The sequence below is a fragment of the Pelophylax lessonae genome (genome assembly GCF_965119305.1).
Source record: "Pelophylax lessonae genome assembly, chromosome: 1".
Lineage (NCBI taxonomy): Eukaryota > Metazoa > Chordata > Amphibia > Anura > Ranidae > Pelophylax > Pelophylax lessonae.
Window position 1 is genome coordinate 21,674,296 of NC_138768.1, and position 17,951 is coordinate 21,692,246.

The 17,951-nt window shown below is 45.0% G+C and overlaps 1 protein-coding gene across 1 annotated transcript in view; it reads left to right on the plus strand.

Moving 5' to 3' along the window:
- LOC309563900 (vomeronasal type-2 receptor 26-like) overlaps positions 1 to 17,593 on the plus strand; it is a gene marked incomplete at both ends in the record, with an annotated part of 143,362 nt that extends 125,769 nt beyond the window's left edge. The window contains 2 exons of the mRNA XM_082268533.1: positions 3,101 to 3,224; positions 16,686 to 17,593. Of these exons, the coding sequence (XP_082124659.1) occupies positions 3,101 to 3,224; positions 16,686 to 17,593 (1,032 nt within the window). The remainder of the gene's footprint in view (positions 1 to 3,100; positions 3,225 to 16,685) is intronic.
- Between the last annotated feature and the right edge of the window lie 358 nt (positions 17,594 to 17,951).

Sequence of the window (17,951 nt, forward strand, 5' to 3'; positions counted from 1 at the left end):
GGGGGATCAGGGGTTTAAATTTTTATTGGAAGGGACTGGCGGGTATCCTAAGGATAAAAGGAACGGTGGCAAGCGCTAAACCTGGTCACAAGTCACACTTATACGGGTATATAGAAAATGCTATATACTGTATACAGTGTGCGTTGTGGCAGGGGGTGTAGGGGTGATCAGGGGGGGATCAGGGGATTAAATCTTTATTGGGCGGGTGGCGGGGACCCTAAACCTCCTTGGGACACAAACTTAGTCGCCTGCGCTAATTCTGATCACAATCACACTAATACAAAAATACAAAAACACCGTATATTACGTTTGTATTAGTGCTGATGTGACAGAGGGTGTAGGGGTTAACTAGCGGTGATCAGGGGGGGGTCAGGGGAGATCAGGGGCTCAAATCTTTATTAGGGGGGGGTGGCGGGTAATTCAAGTGGAAAAAAGGGGGTCGCAAGCGCTAGACCTGACCACAAATCACACTTATACGGGTATATAGCAAAATGCTATATACTGTATACGGTGTGTGTTATGGCAGGGGGTGTAGGGGTGATCAGGGGGGGGTTAGGGGCTTAAATCTTTATTGGGCGGGTGGCGGGGACCCTAAACCTTCTTGGGACAGAAACTTAGTCGCCTGCGCTAATTCTGATCACAATCACACTAATACAAAAATACAATAACACCGTATATTGCGTTTGTATTAGTGCTGATGTGACAGAGGGTGTAGGGGTTAACGGCGGTGATCAGGGGGGGGTCAGGGGAGATCAGTGGGTTAAATCTTTATTAGGGGGGGGTGGGGGGTAATTTGAGTGGAAAAGGGGGGGTCGCAAGGGCTACACCTGTTCACAAATCACACTTATACAGGTATATAGGTATATGCTATATGCTGTATATAGTGTGTGTTGTGTCAGGTGCTGTAGGGGTTAATTGGGGGGGCGATCGGGGGTGAAATGTGCCTATCTAAGTGTGTATGTACGTGCTTGGTGCTGTACTTACAATTAGATGTGCTCTCCTCTCACGCTGGATCCGAAAAGACCGTTGGGAGGGGAGGGCACATCTCCTCTAAGCCTGTGTTTACATTTCACAGGCTTAGAGGGAGATCTGATTGGGCAGGACCGATCAACAGGTCCAGACCAAAAATGATTGGCCTGGACCTGATGACTGATCGGTTCTGAACCCAATCGAGTCATCGGCGGGACCGCGGGTGCGCGCGCGCGCGCGCCAGAGCGGCGAAGGCTAGTGACGTACCGCTACGTCACTCTGCCTGGCCGGGGCTGACCGCCGCAGTATATAGTCGTGCGGCGGTCGGCAACCGGTTAAAGAGTAACTCCACTTTTGTTAAGAAAACAACCCTCCCCTCTGCATGATCTATGTACATTGCACGGATTTTAACAAACGTTGTGGCAGATTTCTATGTTTTGTTAAGCCCCGTACACACGCACAGATCGTCGTCATACAAACGTCGGCGGACGAAAGATCTGCCGATTGTACGCGTGTTAGTATGGTGCCTCCGACAGCTGTCTGCACACAATCCGCGGACAAGAGTCTTTCTTGCAAACATGAAAATTTTTGTCTGCGGACACCAGAACGGACGATTGTTCGCCTGTCAGTACAGAAATCAGCCGACAGACCGCAGATTTGCAAGACTGGGCATGCTCAGAAAATAAAAAACACAGGGAAAGTTAACCATTACATGACATCACTTCTGCAGTCAGCTGAACTCTGCGGACAAAATTCTTGTGCTGTCCTTGTGCTGTCTTTGCACTTTTCAACAGACACCGACATCCCGGGGAGAAAAGACGAACATTTGTATGACGACGATCTGTGCATGTGTACGGGGCTTTATTCTGAAGAAATTCCTGTTTGTTTCTCTGTGTCCATGTGCGGAGTGAATGGGAATGGGAGTGATTTCATAATTATCAATCAAATGTTACAATATCATGTTACTGTGTTTTACGAGCTATTTTGCATTTTTTTGTGAAAGTTCTGTCTAAATACTTCCTTTGCTCCAGCTGCGGTGAAGCTGCTGGCTGGGTGGTTATTTATTGCAGACTGGAGCTGGGGAGAGGGAGGTTATGATTAAAGTGATTGCAAAGTTTCTTTTTTTTTTCTATTCAAATAACAAACATGTTATACCCACCTCCTGTGTGCATTTGGTTTTGCACAGGGCAGCCCAGATCCTCCTCTTCTCGGGTCCCTGGCTGGGGCTCCTGGCCCCTCCCTCCTGTTGAGTTCCCCCACAGCAAGCAGCTTGCTATGAGGGCACCCAAGCCGAGCTGCAGCTCTGTGTATCCCTGTGGACACAGAGCTGCCGTATGGCCCAGCTCCTTCTCTCTCCTGATTGCCCTACTGAGTTTGACAGCAGCAGGAGCCAATGGCACTGTTGCTGTGTCTCAGCCAATTAGGAAAGAGAGACCTGGATGGCTGAAGCACTCATGGACATTGCTGGATAGAGAGGGGGCTCAGGTAAGTATTAGGGCAGCTGCTAAACACAGAAGGCTTTTCATCTTAATGCATAGAAAGCATTAAGATACAAAACCTTCTGACTTTACAATCCCTTTAAGTACTATCCTGAGCATGCAATGCATTGGCTCTTTTTTTTTTTTTTTCCCCCTGTAATGTGATGTGTACAGTGCATTTTCTTCAATAAAAGCATAGGAGTGTAGCTGTTCTGGACTCTTCTCTGTGGATGGAACTATGGTCAAAACGTTTTTTTTTTTTTTTTCATTTTGGATAGAGCAAGGGAGGGTTATAATCCCTGACAGGTTTTTTTGCCATCTGTGTCCCATTGGGTAGATGTACCATCGCTTTATTGAACCATAGCCAAAACAGTGAGAGGAAATCCATACAAATTAGTGGAATCCCTTGGGGCCCTCCAGGTCACCAGTGTCCCCATTGGAAGATTCCCCCTCAGTTACTTTTCTGGGGAAACCCAAAATATGGAATTTTACTTTCAATTGTGACGATAATGATAAACAGGAGAAATAGAGAGGGTGAATCTCCCTAAGGGGGGCTGAGGTACCAATAAAAACAGGTGTTCTAATCCCTCTCCACCCTATCCACATTTTTTAAAGGACTAATCTGATTCCACCTAAAAATATTTTCCTTTCAGATTCCCCGAGCTCGGTGCAGTGATCCGTGTCCTCCGGGATCCAGGAAGGTTCCGAATGAAGGATTCCATCTCTGCTGCTATCACTGTGTGCCGTGTTCTGATGGGGAAATCTCCAATAAAACAGGTAATAAATTCACAAAAACATGATCAGGTTGAAAAACAAAAGCACATGGCCATCAAATTTTTACCACTTGCTGACCACCAGCATTTATTGCTGGCGGGCGGCTCTCCCAGATAGAGCAATGTAGCTGTATGTTGCGGTGCACATGTGCACTGTGCGTGCTACCGGGGTGTGGAGCGGCACAATCTGCAACAGCGGTGTCCACTGGACACAGCACATTGTGGTGCTCAGTATCAGGCTGTTGTGAGTGGCCCCACATTGCTGTGCAATCCCATGACACCTTGTAAACGATAGTCATGAATAGAATCCACTTACAGCATCATTGTTTACTACTGTGTATGATCTGTGATTGGTCACCAGTGATCACATGGTTCCTGGGCCAATGACAGCACCCTGTACCACATTATAGCTGTGGGCCAATCACCACATCAAAACAGTAAACTATGAGTCACAAATGAAAGCCATTCATGACAGTTCAAAAGATTGCTGTTACAGTGGTCACTCCCCCACCCAGAGTAGTACATTGTTACTATGGTGACACTGAACTACTCTGATGAGAGTATGTAAAAAGAAAAAAAATCTTAGAAAAGAAACAAAACGGTAATAATAAAAAAAAAAAAATATATATATATATATATATATATATATATATATATATATATATATACATACATGGTGCCTTGAAAAAGCATTCATACCCCTTGACATTGTCCATATTTTGTCATGTTACAACCAAAAATACGTAAATGTATTTTATTGGGATTTTATGTGATAAACCAACACAAAGTAGCACATTATTGGGAAGTGGAAAGAAAATAATAAATGGTTTCCAAAACTTTTACAAATACTGTAACTATGTGAAAGGTGTGGCATGCAATTGTATTCACCCCCCTTTACTCTGATACCCCAAACTAAAATCTAGTGGAACCAACTGCCTTCAGAAGTCATCTAATTAGTAAATAGAGTCCACCTGTGTGTAATTTAATCTCAGTATAAATACAGCTGTTCTGTGAGCCTCTTAAAATATTTTTTAAGAGAACCTTAGTGAACAAACAGCATCATGAAGGCCACAGAACACACCAGACAGGTCAGGGATAAAGTTGTGGAGAAGTTTAGAGCAAGGTTAGGTTATAAAAAAATATCCAAAGCTTTGAGCATCTCAAGGAGCACTGTCCAATCCATCATCCGAAAATGGAAAGAGTATGGCACAACTGCAAACCTACCAAGACATGGCCATCCACCTAAACTGACCGGCCAGGCAAGGAGAGCATTCATCAGAGAAGCAGCCAAGAGGTCCATGGGAACTCTGGAGGAGCTTCAGAGATCCACAGCTTCACAAATCTGGTCTTTATAGAAGAGTGACAAGAAGAAAGCCATTGTTGAAAGAAAGCCATAAGAAGTCCAGTTTGCAGTTTGCGAGAAGCCATGTGGAGGACACGGCAAACATGTGGAAGAAGGTGCTCTGCTCAGATGTGAACCAAATTTAACATTTTGGCCTAAAGGCAAAACGCTATATGGTGGAAAACTAACACTGCACATCACCCTGAACACACCATCCCCACCGTAAAAACATGGTGGTGGCAGCATCCTGTTGTGGGGATGCTTTTCCTCAGCAGGGACAGGGAAGCAGGTCAGAGTTGATGGGAAGATGGATGGAGCCAAATACAGGGCAATCTTAGAAGAAAACTTGTTGAAGTCTGCAAAAGCCTTGAGGCTGGGGCAGAGGTTCACCTTCCAGCAGGACAATGACCCGAAACATACAGCCAGAGCTACAATGGAATGGTTTGCATCAAAGCATAAAAGTGAAAAAAGTGTATATACCGCGCTAACCATAAAAAAAGAGAGCTGCTAGCACTACCAACTGACAAAATAGATTGGTAAAAAACAATAATAAAAAAGTTCAGCGCTAATGTGAAATAAACAAAATTAAATGTTCATATATATGGTGAAAGGGCCTTGAAAAGACTCATCCATAATAAGTTCCTGAAGAAAAAAATGGAAACAGTCCCACAAAGTCCTAGTGCCAAAATGTGTAGTTGAGTTAGTCCAACAGAAACAATAATCTGTGTTAAATAGACCAAGGTGAGTCTAATTAACTTCAATATCCTGAGGATAAGTGTGAAGACAAAGATTATATATATATATATATATATATATATATATATATATATATATATATATATATATATATATATATATATTGTGAGGGATTAGCTCGGTAGCGGGTGTGGGTGACCCCTTGGGGGGGTTCGTTACACAGAGAGATAGCCGAGGAGTAGTTGAAAACAACAGTCTATGGTTTATTCTTGCAATTTTCTTCACACAAGTGCAAGCATCAAAAACAGCATAGTTCAAAACAAACATAAAATAAAATAAACCCTGACCACTGTGGGCGGCTACCTTCACAAACAGGAACCTACCTAGGGAGTCTGTCCCAACCTACTGCTGGGCAGACACTGCTGGTCATAAAGCAGAAAATCAATAGTCCATTTATTTTCTCTTCACACAGAAAATGTCCATTTGTTTTTCTTCACACAGAAAAAGTCCATGACCTCACCTTGAGAAGTCTTCATCTGACTGCTCTCCTCAGCGCACATCACTTCAGGAGGCAGCAATCAGTAATCATGCTCTGGATAACTTATAGAGGCCTTAATTGCCTCATCCTGAACAGCTGAAGTCTTTTCAACATCCTAACATCTTTCTGGCTACCTCTGCAGCCGACACCCTATAGTAATTGGTGAATTTTCTAAACCAGGTGGAAATATATCTTCTATCTGTGACAACACCCACAGATTTACCTGACTTCCTGTCACAATATATATACATATATAAAAAAAGGTCCAAGCAAATCTGTGATAATTTAAGAAAAATACGATTATCTTGATTTTCGTTATGGTGGTAGATAAGTGCGCTTACCAGAGCAAGTGGACTTACAATACCCTACAGTATGCAAGTCAATTGAGCCAAAAGATGGATGTAGAATAACTTTGAAGGGGATATCCTCAGGCCTTATATCTTGAATGTGCATTCTTCCGGAGACGAAAGATAAGGAATCCCTCATCCAGACCGGGTTGTTGTATACAGAAAAAGAAAAAATATAATAGTGTGATACCGCCAACAACAGTGTATCACATACATATATGCGTGAATCCCTCAAACACCAGGTAAAAGTGTAGAGACCATTCACAAAAAATCGATTGACCCAGATGAAGTGCAATAATTAGAACAAGCCGTCACCAGGTGTGAAAACAATTACCAGAGTTGATAGATGACGTGAGGATTTAATAGCCAAAGATAAATATTTATCCAGAGGAGATGTTACACCCTCCAACAAATCTTCACGCCTTAGAATCCCAACACCATCACCGTGGGAAAGACACCTTGTATATAAACTTACCAGATAGTATGAGCCTATACTACTATATAGTAAATAGGCTAGACAGTTTTTTAAATACCATCCACATGTAACTGATTGTAGATCCGTGAAAAGGAAAAATCAACCCGATAAGTGATATTCCATCACCAAGGTAAAATAAATGCTAAATACTCTTATCAACAGAAATAGACCTGTGTTACCTTACAGCAAACAGGTCAATCAAACATAGCAGGTAAAAAACAATGACTCCTCTGAGTAGCTGTTCATATGGGATGTGTAGAGAATCTCACAGGTACAGTTGGATATGGAATGATGAACTCCGCATTCAATGCCCATGTAAGTAAGCCAAATAGAGGTACATAGTGTAAAACCGCTTTGCTAAGTTTTATTTATAAAAAAGATTCTCTACACATCCCATATGAACAGCTACTCAGAGCAATCATTGTTTTTTACCTGCTATGTTTGATTGACCTGTTTGCTGTAAGGTAACACAGGTCTATTTCTGTTGGTAAGAATATTTAGCATTTATTTTACCTTGGTGATGGAATATCACTTATCGGGTTGATTTTTCCTTTTCACGGATCTACAATCAGTTACATGTGGATGGTATTTAAAAAAACTGTCTAGCCTATTTACTATATAGTAGTATAGGCTCATACTATCTGGTAAGTATATATACAAGGTGTCTTTCCCACGGTGATGGTGTTGGGATTCTAAGGCGTAAAGATTTGTTGGAGGGTGTAACATCTCCTCTGGATAAATATTTATCTTTGGCTATTATATCCTCACGTTATCTATCAACTCTGGTAATTGCATATGTTTTCACACCTCGTGATTGCTTGTTCTAATTATTGCACTTCATCTGGGTCAATCAATTTTTTGTGAATGGTCTCTACACTTTTACCTGGTGTTTGAGGGATTCACGCATATATGTATGTGATACACTGTTGTTGGCGGTATCACACTATTATATTTTTTCTTTTCCTGTATACAACAACCCGGTCTGGATGAGGGATTCCTTTTATTTATTTATTTATTAGTTTGATTTGTGCTGAAGATAAGCTGACTTTTTCTGTTGCATTTTCTGAAGTTTGTTTCGCTGCTGGAAGCTCTTTTAGTGTTTGCCTGAGGGAAAATAAAGACTCTTCTGTTTAAGATAACATAGTTGCCAACTGTCCCGTTTCTTGCTTGGACAGTCCCGGCAAATAGGAGCCTGTCCCGGGTAATTTACATTGTCTCTGGAAGCGCCCGTTATGTTCTTATGTGGGGGGACTCTAAAAGTTTTGCTGGGGAATTTCAGGTGCTTATGTATAACTGGTATTTTTTTTTAACATGGTTTTTAACATTTAATTTTTTCTAAGCTTTTTTTCATCACATAGGATACAAAAAGTCCCCTGTGTGATGCATTGTTTGGTGATAGGTCCTATTTAATGAGACATCGGAGGTTTAAAGATCACTGATGTCTCACCTGCCCTCCAATGAAGCTAATGGAGTGTGGATTACACTCCACTGGCTTATTCCTAGTGATGGACGAACATTGGATGGGGCGGTTCGCGAACGCCATCCGCAAACTTTTTCAAATGTTCGCGAACCGCAAGTTTACGGCTGACCTCATTCACTTTAATGGCAGGCGAACTTTAAAGACCTCCAGGTCATATTTGCAGCCACAAATACTTACTAGCTGTGCACACATAGTCCCACAACATGGACAATGACATACCAGAAGTTTTGCAATTGTAAAAGTTGCCATATTTTTTTTTTTTTTTTTTCAGCCAAACATTTTTTTTTTCTAAATCAGCCAGAACTGACAGCAGCTGGTAAATACATGTCTAATACATATAGGGTCCATTCACATATCTGTAAAATGGGTCCGCATCCGTTCCACAATTTAGCAGAACGTTTACAGACCCATTGATTTTCAATTCCAGTCTGAAAAATTAGGCATTCACAGGATAAAGAAGTAAGTGTCGGCCATTCCAGGCCCCAAAAAATAGCCAACAGGCGTTCACCTGACAGCAAAGAACTTTCTCTGTCGCTCATTGACAGACGCAGACTTCTTGATTAATATCAGTAGGGATATACTGCCCCCTACAGGAGTAGGACACTAGGCAGGAAAAAAGTTCTGGCCACACCTTATGGGCAGTCCCAGGGGGTATATCCTCTCTCTCCCTGCTACAGGATGTCAGTTTTTTTCTGCCTAGTCAGGAGTAAGGACCTAAGTTCCTTGCTGGGATCTCTGGTCCTGGCAAGCTTTTTTTAGATAAATCTTTTTTAGTTAGCTTTTTTTCTCCAGTTTGTTCCTGTGAGATCTTCAAGCAATTATGCTGGATCTGGGCGACGGGCTGGATGTTGAGATCCGGTGGTCACCCCAGCCGGCCTACAAGCGCGTGCAGGCCCTAGCTCCGCGCTGGGTCAGCCGCGACATAGTCCCGCTGGACGGGGACTGGCCCTGCGAGTTAAACGTCTCGCCAAGTCGCCTACGACTAGTCTGAATCTGAGTCACGGCGTCCGTGTTGGCCGACAGCCCCCCCACCTCGGTGGAGAGGGTTCTGTCAGGAGTTGGCGCCCGCCTGTTCCAGTATGTTGAGTAGAATCTTCCTCCTCTCCCCCTGACGGGTTTTGGGGTAGACGCGGGTCCCTCCCTGGGATGGTCGGACCCTCATGGTCCCGGGTTCCCCTCTGTCCTGTTATGCACCCCCCACCTATCTGCCCCCTCCTTCAATCTGGGTTACAGACCATGGGGGCGGTGGGGTGCGCTGCCGGTGTTGCCCTAAACGATCATGCGGGGGGTTACTACCTGTGCCTTCAGGTCCATCCACCGATCGATCCGTGGGTAGGCACGCGGGGTCCCCTTTTTGGCACTGCGGACCGCACGGGGCCGCCATTTTTCCGCAGACCACGCGGGGCCGCCATTTTGTTGTAGCATACATGTGCTCTGCATGGATGCGGCCATCTTGGTACACCCAGCTCGTCCTGCTTGAGAGCTGAGCAGCTGTAGTAATCACCAAGGGCCTCCCTAGACCTGGGAAAATCACTCCACAAAAGACTTCCTGTCAGATAGACAGCGCTGAGAGCAGTCCTGGTTTGAACTCTGGTGCATCAATTGGTGAGCCTTTTGGGGGTCTCTCTTCTCTCTCTCTCTGCGGGGGTCTCAAGCACGTGACCACTGGGGGCGCTTTAGCGCTGGGGGATTCTTTTAAAAAAAAAAAAAAAGGTTTTTTTTTTTTTTCATTTTTTGCTGACAGGTTTCCCTGGCATTGCCATGGACCCTGCTGCACATGAGTCCCCATCTGATCCCCTCGAGGTGGCCGCAGGGCCCTCCGATTCTCCACTCACCATTGATTCGCTTTCAGCGGTCCTGGAGTCATTTGTGTCCCGGGTGGAGGTGGCCTGTCAGGGACGGGGGGCTAAAAAACGACCCCCGCCCACCCCTGTCTCGTCCGATACCTCAGACTCTGATCCTGAGCCGGTCGCTGCTGCCGCGGGTTCCTCCTTTAGGGTTGATGTCCCGCGTCCCTCTGACAGTGAGGATGATCTTCCTGCCTCTGCCATAGCGCAGGACAAAGCACTGGTGGACGCACTGATTAAGTCAGTCCGTCCGGGAGACCCTAAAACTGGAGGTTGCACCAGTGGAGGCAGTTCAGACGGAAGTTGCCTTTGGCACTCGCAAGCACTCTAAGGTGGAAAAGGTGTTTCCCTTTCCCAAATGCTTTGATGATATTATTAAAGACGAGTGGGCTCATCCAAAACGACCCCCTGGGATGCCTAAACGGATTGCTAGGCGCTACCCGTTTGAAGAGTCCCTCCTTAAAAAATGGACGCTGCCACCTGTGGTGGATCCACCGGTTTCCAGACTAAATAAAGCCACAGTTATCCCGGTGGAGGATTCCCCATCCTTTCGGGATCCAGTTGACCATAGGGCGGAATCTGTGTCCCGTTCCATATTCTCCCTGGCAGGATCGGCCCTAAGGCCAGTGTTTACCATTGCTCTGGTTTCACAGACATTGACGGAATGGGCCAAGCTATTACACCATGACCTGGAGGGGAGAAGTCTCCCTCCTGCCGTGCCGGAGTTGCTGGAGCAAATAGTGCAGGGGCTACAGTTTGTTTGTGACGCCGCACTGGACGCGGCCCCATTGCTGGGGCGTGTGTCGATCTCGGCGGTGGTCCTCCAGCGCATGCTATGGTTAAAGTGCTGGTCGGCGGATCAGGCTTCCAAAAAAGCATTGACTGATCCCCCCTTTCAGGGGGATCGCCTGTTTGGTGCTACCTTGAATGAGATTATTAAGGATCTCACTGGGGGCAAGAGCACCTTTCTACCACAGGCTAATAAAGGTAAGGAACCTCGTCGCAGACAGGGACCTTCCTTTACAGCTCACAAGAAATTTTTTCGCTCCTCCGGGGCGGGCGATAAGGCAAAGTCCTCCAAAGCCCCCCGGGGGGTTTCAAGAGACCCTGGTCTGGTAAGCAAAAATCCGGTCCTTCCAGACCTGAGGATAAGACCGCTTCAGCCTGAAGGTGCGCCCCCACCCGGATCAAGGGTGGGGGGATGTCGTCGCCGGTTCCCGGACCCGTGGCTCTTCAGTATTCAAAACAAATGGGTTCACGAGGTCATACGGTCGGAACACAAGATCGAGTTGCGATCGCTTCTACCGGTGCGGTTCTTCCCTTCCAATATGCGACTGTCGCCGAATCGCCTAATGGCTCTGTTGGGGGCAGTGCAGCACTGGATGCAAAGGGCGCCCATAGAGGGTGCCTATCTTCACGTTCCCATTTACACAGGACACCAGCGGTATCTGCGCTTTGCGGTGGGAGCGGACCAATATCAGTTTGTGGCGTTACCCTTTGGTCTCGCCTCTGCTTTCCGGGTCTTCACAAAAGTTTGGGCCCTAGTCCTGGCATTGTTGCGGCAGCGGGGCATATCGGTCCTGGGCTACCTGGACGACCTCCTCTTCTGTGCGGAGTCTCCGCAGGCTCAGTGTCATACGTGGAACTGAAATTCCGATTCCCTGGACAATCGGATCCGGCTGAGCGGGCGGACCAGGTAGTTTCTGGTTTGGGGGCCTCGGTCTCCGATGCTCAGTCAGGGGAAGCCCTTTTTTCCGAAAGTATCCAGGTTATCGATAAATGTGTTGGAACTGAAAGCGATCAGGTTTTGCCTGGTTCACTGGACCGAGCATCTTCAGGGCTGCTCGGTTCGGATTCAGTCGGACAATGCCACGGCTGTGGCCTATGTCAATCATCAAGGGGACACCAAGAGTGTTCTGGCGGCCGTGGAAGTGGCCGGCAGGTTTTGGGCGGAACAGTTTGTTCCGTCTCTTTCTGCAGTTTACGTTCTGGATGTGGAAAATTGACAGGCGGACTTTCTCAGCCGTCAGACCCTGGATCAAGGGGAATGGCCTCTTCAGACAGAGGTGTTTCACCAGTTTTGCCTTCATTGGGGCACCCCGGACGTGGATCTGTTGGCATCTCGGCGCAACAGAAAGGTGCAAAGGGTTGTAGCCCGCGCCCGCGATCCTCAGGCGGACGCCGCAGACGCACTGAATACTCTGTGGGGGCAGTACCAGCTGCTGTATGCCTTTCCTCCTCTCAAGTTGTCACCAAAACTTCTTCACAAGATAGAGGCGTAGGGAATTCCAGTCATCCTTGTGACTCCGGATTGGCCTCATCGGGCCTGATATGCCGTCGTGGTCAGGCTGGTCGCAGACGCTCCTTGGCGACTTCCTCTCAGGGAGGATCTGTCGTTTCAGGGACCGATCTTCCATCCTGCTTTACGATCGCTGGCTTTGACGGCTTGGCTGTTGAGAGACAGGTGCTGAAGGACAGGGGTTTGTCTGTTTCAGTTATTCCTACTCTGATTAAAGCAAGGAAAGCGACTTCCAGAAAGATCTATTATCGCACATGGAAGTCTTATATCGCGTGGTGTGAGTCCCTCGGGGTTCCTCCACGTTCTTACTCGGTGGTTCGGATATTGGCCTTCCTGCAACGGGGGGTTGAGCTGAAGCTGGCCTTGAGCACTATCAAGGGTCAGGTTTCAGCATTGGCAATCTTCTTCCAGAGGCCACTGGCTACTCATTCTTTGGTGCGGAATTTCATCCAGGGGGTGCGGCACCTGGCTCCTCCGGTGCGCACGCCCTTGCCGCCCTGGGATCTTAATTTGGTGTTGTCGGTTCTCCAGAAACCTCCCTTTGAAAATATTAGGGAGATTCCCTTGCTTACCTTATCCCAGAAGGTGGCTTTTTTGGTAGCTATCACTTCTGCACGCAGGGTGTTGGAACTGGCCGTATTGTCCTGTCGTTTCCCATATCTGATGGTTCATAGGGATAAGGTGGTTCTTCGTCCAAATCCATCCTTCCTTCCTAAGGTGGTTTCAGAGTTTCATATGAATGAAGATATTGTATTGCCTTCCCTGTGTCCTAAGCCCAGTCATCCTCTGGAGTTTGCGTTACACTCCTTGGATGTGGTTCGGGCGATCAGGGTGTACTTGGCTACTACTGAAGCTTTTCGTGAGGCTGATTCACTTTTTGTGATCATGGATGGCCCTAGAAAGGGGTTGCCTGCATCTGCCGCGACTATCTCCAGATGGATCAGACAGATGGTGGTGCAGGCTTATTCTATTAAGGGTCGGGTGCCTCCGTTCCCTGTTAAGGCGCACTCCACTCGGGCTCTTAGTGCTTCCTGGGCCTTCCGCCATCAGGCGTCGGTGCTTCAGGTTTGCAAGGCGGCTACCTGGTCGTTTGTTCATACCTTTACAAAATTTTATAAAGTTGATGTGCTGGCATCAGCGGATGCCTCTTTTGGCCGCAAGGTTCTGCAGGCCGCTGTTTGAGGGGACCGTTGGTCTACCTCGGGGGTTTTTTGTTTTTTTCAGTTGAATCTCATCCTTTTGTTCGATAAATCCTTGATGCTTCTGGTTGGCTCCGGTTGGGCCTTCTGGATTGGATTTTTATTTCTGTTATCCCACCCCTCATTTGTGGAACTGCTTTGGGACATCCCTACTGATATTAATCAAGAAGTCTGCGTCTGTCAATGAGCTTAGGAGAAAAGGATTTTACGGTAAGTCAAAAATCCAATTTTTTGTATTCTGTGGCTGGTGGTACATTAGGCATTCACAGGATACAGAAGAAGGTGTCCGCCAGTACAGGCCCCAAAAATTAGCCAACAGGCGTTCACCTGACAACAAAGAACTTGGTATTCTGTGGCTGTAGGTACATTAGGCATTCACAGGATAAATAGGTGTCGGCCAATACTGGTGGGAGTGTGGTCCCACTGGGACTGGGACTGTCCCTCTCTCACCAGTTTTTGGAACAAAGCTGGCATCCTAGCACCGCCTAAAAAGGAATTAGCGTTACTGAACCTGGGTATCGAAACATACCCAAAAGAATACAGACAAGTAGTCCTTCACGTTCTCCTGGCTTCTACTAATACTATGCAAATGGAGAAACCCCAAACCTGAGGTAGTCAATGTCGTCAACACCAAATACCGCTTAGAAAAATCCTTAGCATTCAACTCACTTTCCTTTCACAAATTTCGCAGCTCCTGGCAACACTGGAAATATCTTCACTGATCATGCCTAATACTGTAGCAGATGTATGATCTTAACTGTCTCTGTCACCTGGAGGGGTGGTACTGCTATCCTCGACGCGTAATGTTCCCACTTGGGGCGTTGGGGATGTAGTTGCCCGTCCACTCTATTACCTCCCAGCCTTATTGTATCTCCTGCTCCTCTGCTTTCCGACTTTGGATCAACCTAACTTCAAGCATTTTTCTGAGCCCCGTAGAAGTGTTCCCTTCTGACAGTGTTACTGTCACTCATATGTACTTTGAAATCTGACGGATGTCTGTATCGACTTTTTGCCTGTATACAATTATTGTTATTATTCACCTGTGGAATATCCTTGTTGTTGTTTTTGTTATTGCTTCTGTTATCTCTATTCGTGCCGGTTCACACTAGGGCGACCTGTGAGGCGACCTGGTCGCCTCACAGGTCGCCGCAGGTCGCCTCCCATAGGGAAGCTACGGACCCATTCTAATAGGAGCGACACAAGTCGCTCCGACCTAGAAAAAGGGTCCGGAGCTTCTTTGGGGCGACCAGGAGGCGACCGCTATAGACTTCAATGTTATGAAGTCCGTGGTGGCCGCTCCAAGGTCGCGGCGCGCTGCTCGCACCGCGACCTCGGAGGTCGCCACCCGAAGTAGCGTCGCGGTAGTGTGAACCGGCGCTTCTTGTCACTTATACTGTGCCTTTTTCTTACTCTTTTGCAATGTGTTGTTTTGCAATTTATACCAATAAAAACATTATAAAAAAAATAAATAAATAAAGTTATATGTGTATTTATGCTCCTAGAACGCCTGAAGGTACTATTTGGATGTTAAGTCTCTTTTTGTGGCCAGGCTGTGTAAAAGTCTCACATATGTGGTATCTCTATACTCAGGAGGAGAATCAGAATGTATTTTGGGGTGTCATTTTTACTATGCACATGCTATGTGTTAGAAATATCCTATAAATTGACAACTTTGTGTAAAAAAAAAAAAAAAAGAAGTTTTCATTTTTCCCCCCACATTTTCCAAAAACTTGTGGAAAAAATGACATGTTTAGAAGACTCATAATGCCTCATAAAATATACGTTGTGGTCTCTGCTTTCCAAAATGGAGTCATTTTGTGGGTGTTTCCATTGTCTTGGTGCTCTAGGGCCTTCAAAAGTGTGATAGGTAGTCAGAAAATGATGTGTGTAATTTATGCTCCTAAGAACACCTGAAGGTGCTAGTTGGATGTTCAGTCTCTTTATGTGGCCAGGCTGTGTAAAAGTGTCACACATGTGGTATCACCATACTCAGGAGGAGTATCAGAATGTATTTTGGGGTGTCATTTTTGCTATGTACATGCTATGTGTTAGAAATGTCCTATAAATTGACAACTTTGTGTAAAAAAAAAGTAGGTTTTCATTTTCTTTCCACATTTTCCAAAAACCTGTGGAATAAATGACATGTTCAAAAGACTCATAATGCCTCATAGAATATACGTTTGGGGGGTTTCTTTCCAAAATGGGGTTATTTTCTGGGCGTTTCCATTGTCCTCGTGCTCCAGGGCCTTCAAAAGTGTGATAGGTAGTCAGAAAGTTATATGTGTATTTATGCTCCTAGAAACCCTGAAGGTGCTACTTGGATGTTGGGCCTCTGTATGCAGCCAGATTGTGTAAAAGTCTCACACATGGGGTATCACCATAATCAGGAGGAGTAGCAGAATGGGGTTTGGTTTGGGGTGTCATTTTTGCTGTGCACATGCTATGTGTTAGAAATAGCTTATAAATTGACAATTTTGTGGAAGAAAAAAAAAAAAAAAAAAACATTGTTTTAATTTTCCCAAGAATTGTGGGGAAAAATTACAACTTCAAAAATACTCACCATGCCTCTTACTAAATGCTTTGGACTGTCTACTTTACAAAAAGGGGTTTATTTGGGGGGGGGGGGGGGATCTGTATTGTCCTGACTTTCAGGGCCTCAAGAATGGAGATAGGCAGTCAGTACATTAGGTGTGATCAACTTTCAGTAATTGGTACCATAGCTTCTAGACTCTATGTATAACTTTCACACAGACTAAATATTATACACTAATTTGGGTTATTTTTACAGAGATATGTAGCAGTATACATTTTAGCCCAAGTGTATGAAGAAAAAGTACTTTTTTTGCAAAATGTTATAATAGAAACTAAAAAGAAAGTGTTTTTTTTTTCAAACTTTTTTTAGTTTTTTTGATTATATCACGAAAAACAAAAAAACACAGTTATGATCAAATACCACCAAAAGAAAGCTCTATTTTTGTGAAAAAATGATACAAATTTTGTTTGGTTACAGTGTAGCATGACTGAGCAGATGCCATTCAAATTGTGAGAGTGCTGAAAGCTGAAAATTGGTCTGGGCAGGAAGGGGGTTAAAGGTCCCTGTATTGGAGTGGTTAAGAAACATTTCTTCTGTGATAAATATTTATTAAAGAACAGATGCTGTACCTGATATGTGTTAAGTTGCTGATGATTTTATTCTGTTTAATAACATAAAGTTTGTACTTTGTGCTTTTTTTCTCCCACAGACAGTGACGTCTGCCACAAATGTCCTGTTGACAAGTGGCCGGATGAGAGAAAAATTATCTGTATTCCCAAAACATATGACTATCTCTCATACGAGACAAACATCATAGCTATAGCTTTTTATTTTATCTCTATATTATGTTCTTTGGAAACTCTCTCAATACTGACATTGTTTATTTTATTCCGGGACACTCCAATTGTGAAGGCCAATAACCGAACTGTGAGCTTCATCCTCCTGACCTCCATCTTGCTGAGCTTCCCCTGTGTCTTCTTGTTCCTCGGACGTCCTGTGGACATAACCTGCATGCTGAGACAAATGTCATTTGGGGTCTTCTTCTCCATCGCTGTCTCTTCTGTTCTGGCCAAGACTATCACAGTCTTCATTGCCTTCAAAGCCTCCAAACCCGGCAGCTACTGGAGGAAGTGGGTGGGAGAGAAGACTTCTAATTATGTTGTTATAACCTGTTCCTCCGTCCAAGTTCTGATCTGCGTTATTTGGCTGTCAGTGTCTCCTCCTTACCAAGAGTATGACATGGATTCCTATCCTGGGAAGATCATCATTCAGTGTAATGAAGGGTCAGTTATTGGGTTCTACTCTATGTTGGGTTATATGGGGTTTCTGGCAGCTGTGAGTTTTGTTCTGGCTTTCATGGTGAGGACATTACCGGACAGTTTTAATGAGGCCAAGTACATCACCTTCAGCATGCTGGTGTTCTGCAGTGTCTGGATTTCCATGATCCCGGCCTATCTGAGCACCAGAGGGAAATATATGGTGGCTGTGGAGATATTCGCCATACTGACCTCCAGTGCTGGATTGTTAGGCTGCATATTTTTCCCTAAATGTTATATAATTATCATACAACCTCAGAGAAATACAAGAAAAAATATTTTTGATAAGGTCAAATCATAATTACGGTTTAAAAATCATCAATTTCAGTACTTTTTGGATGTCAATAGATACCACTTAGTTGTTTAACAAGGATCCTGTTGTTACCTGTCAAAGTACAATGATCCTTTAAAGTGGTCTACACAATAGGATATACTGTAAGTAGAGAATGCATTCTATTATCATTCTAGGTAAAATCCTCTTATGTTTTATTAACATACCTACAATAAAAAAATATACAAGCTTGTACCACATACTAAAAAAAAAATATATAAGTTATTTGTTTTTTTTTTACTGACACTACTTCTCTGATGAATTAAGTCTCATCTACCCTGATGTCTCCGACTGATACTAGAGTGTGGAACATACAGAGGAACCTTAG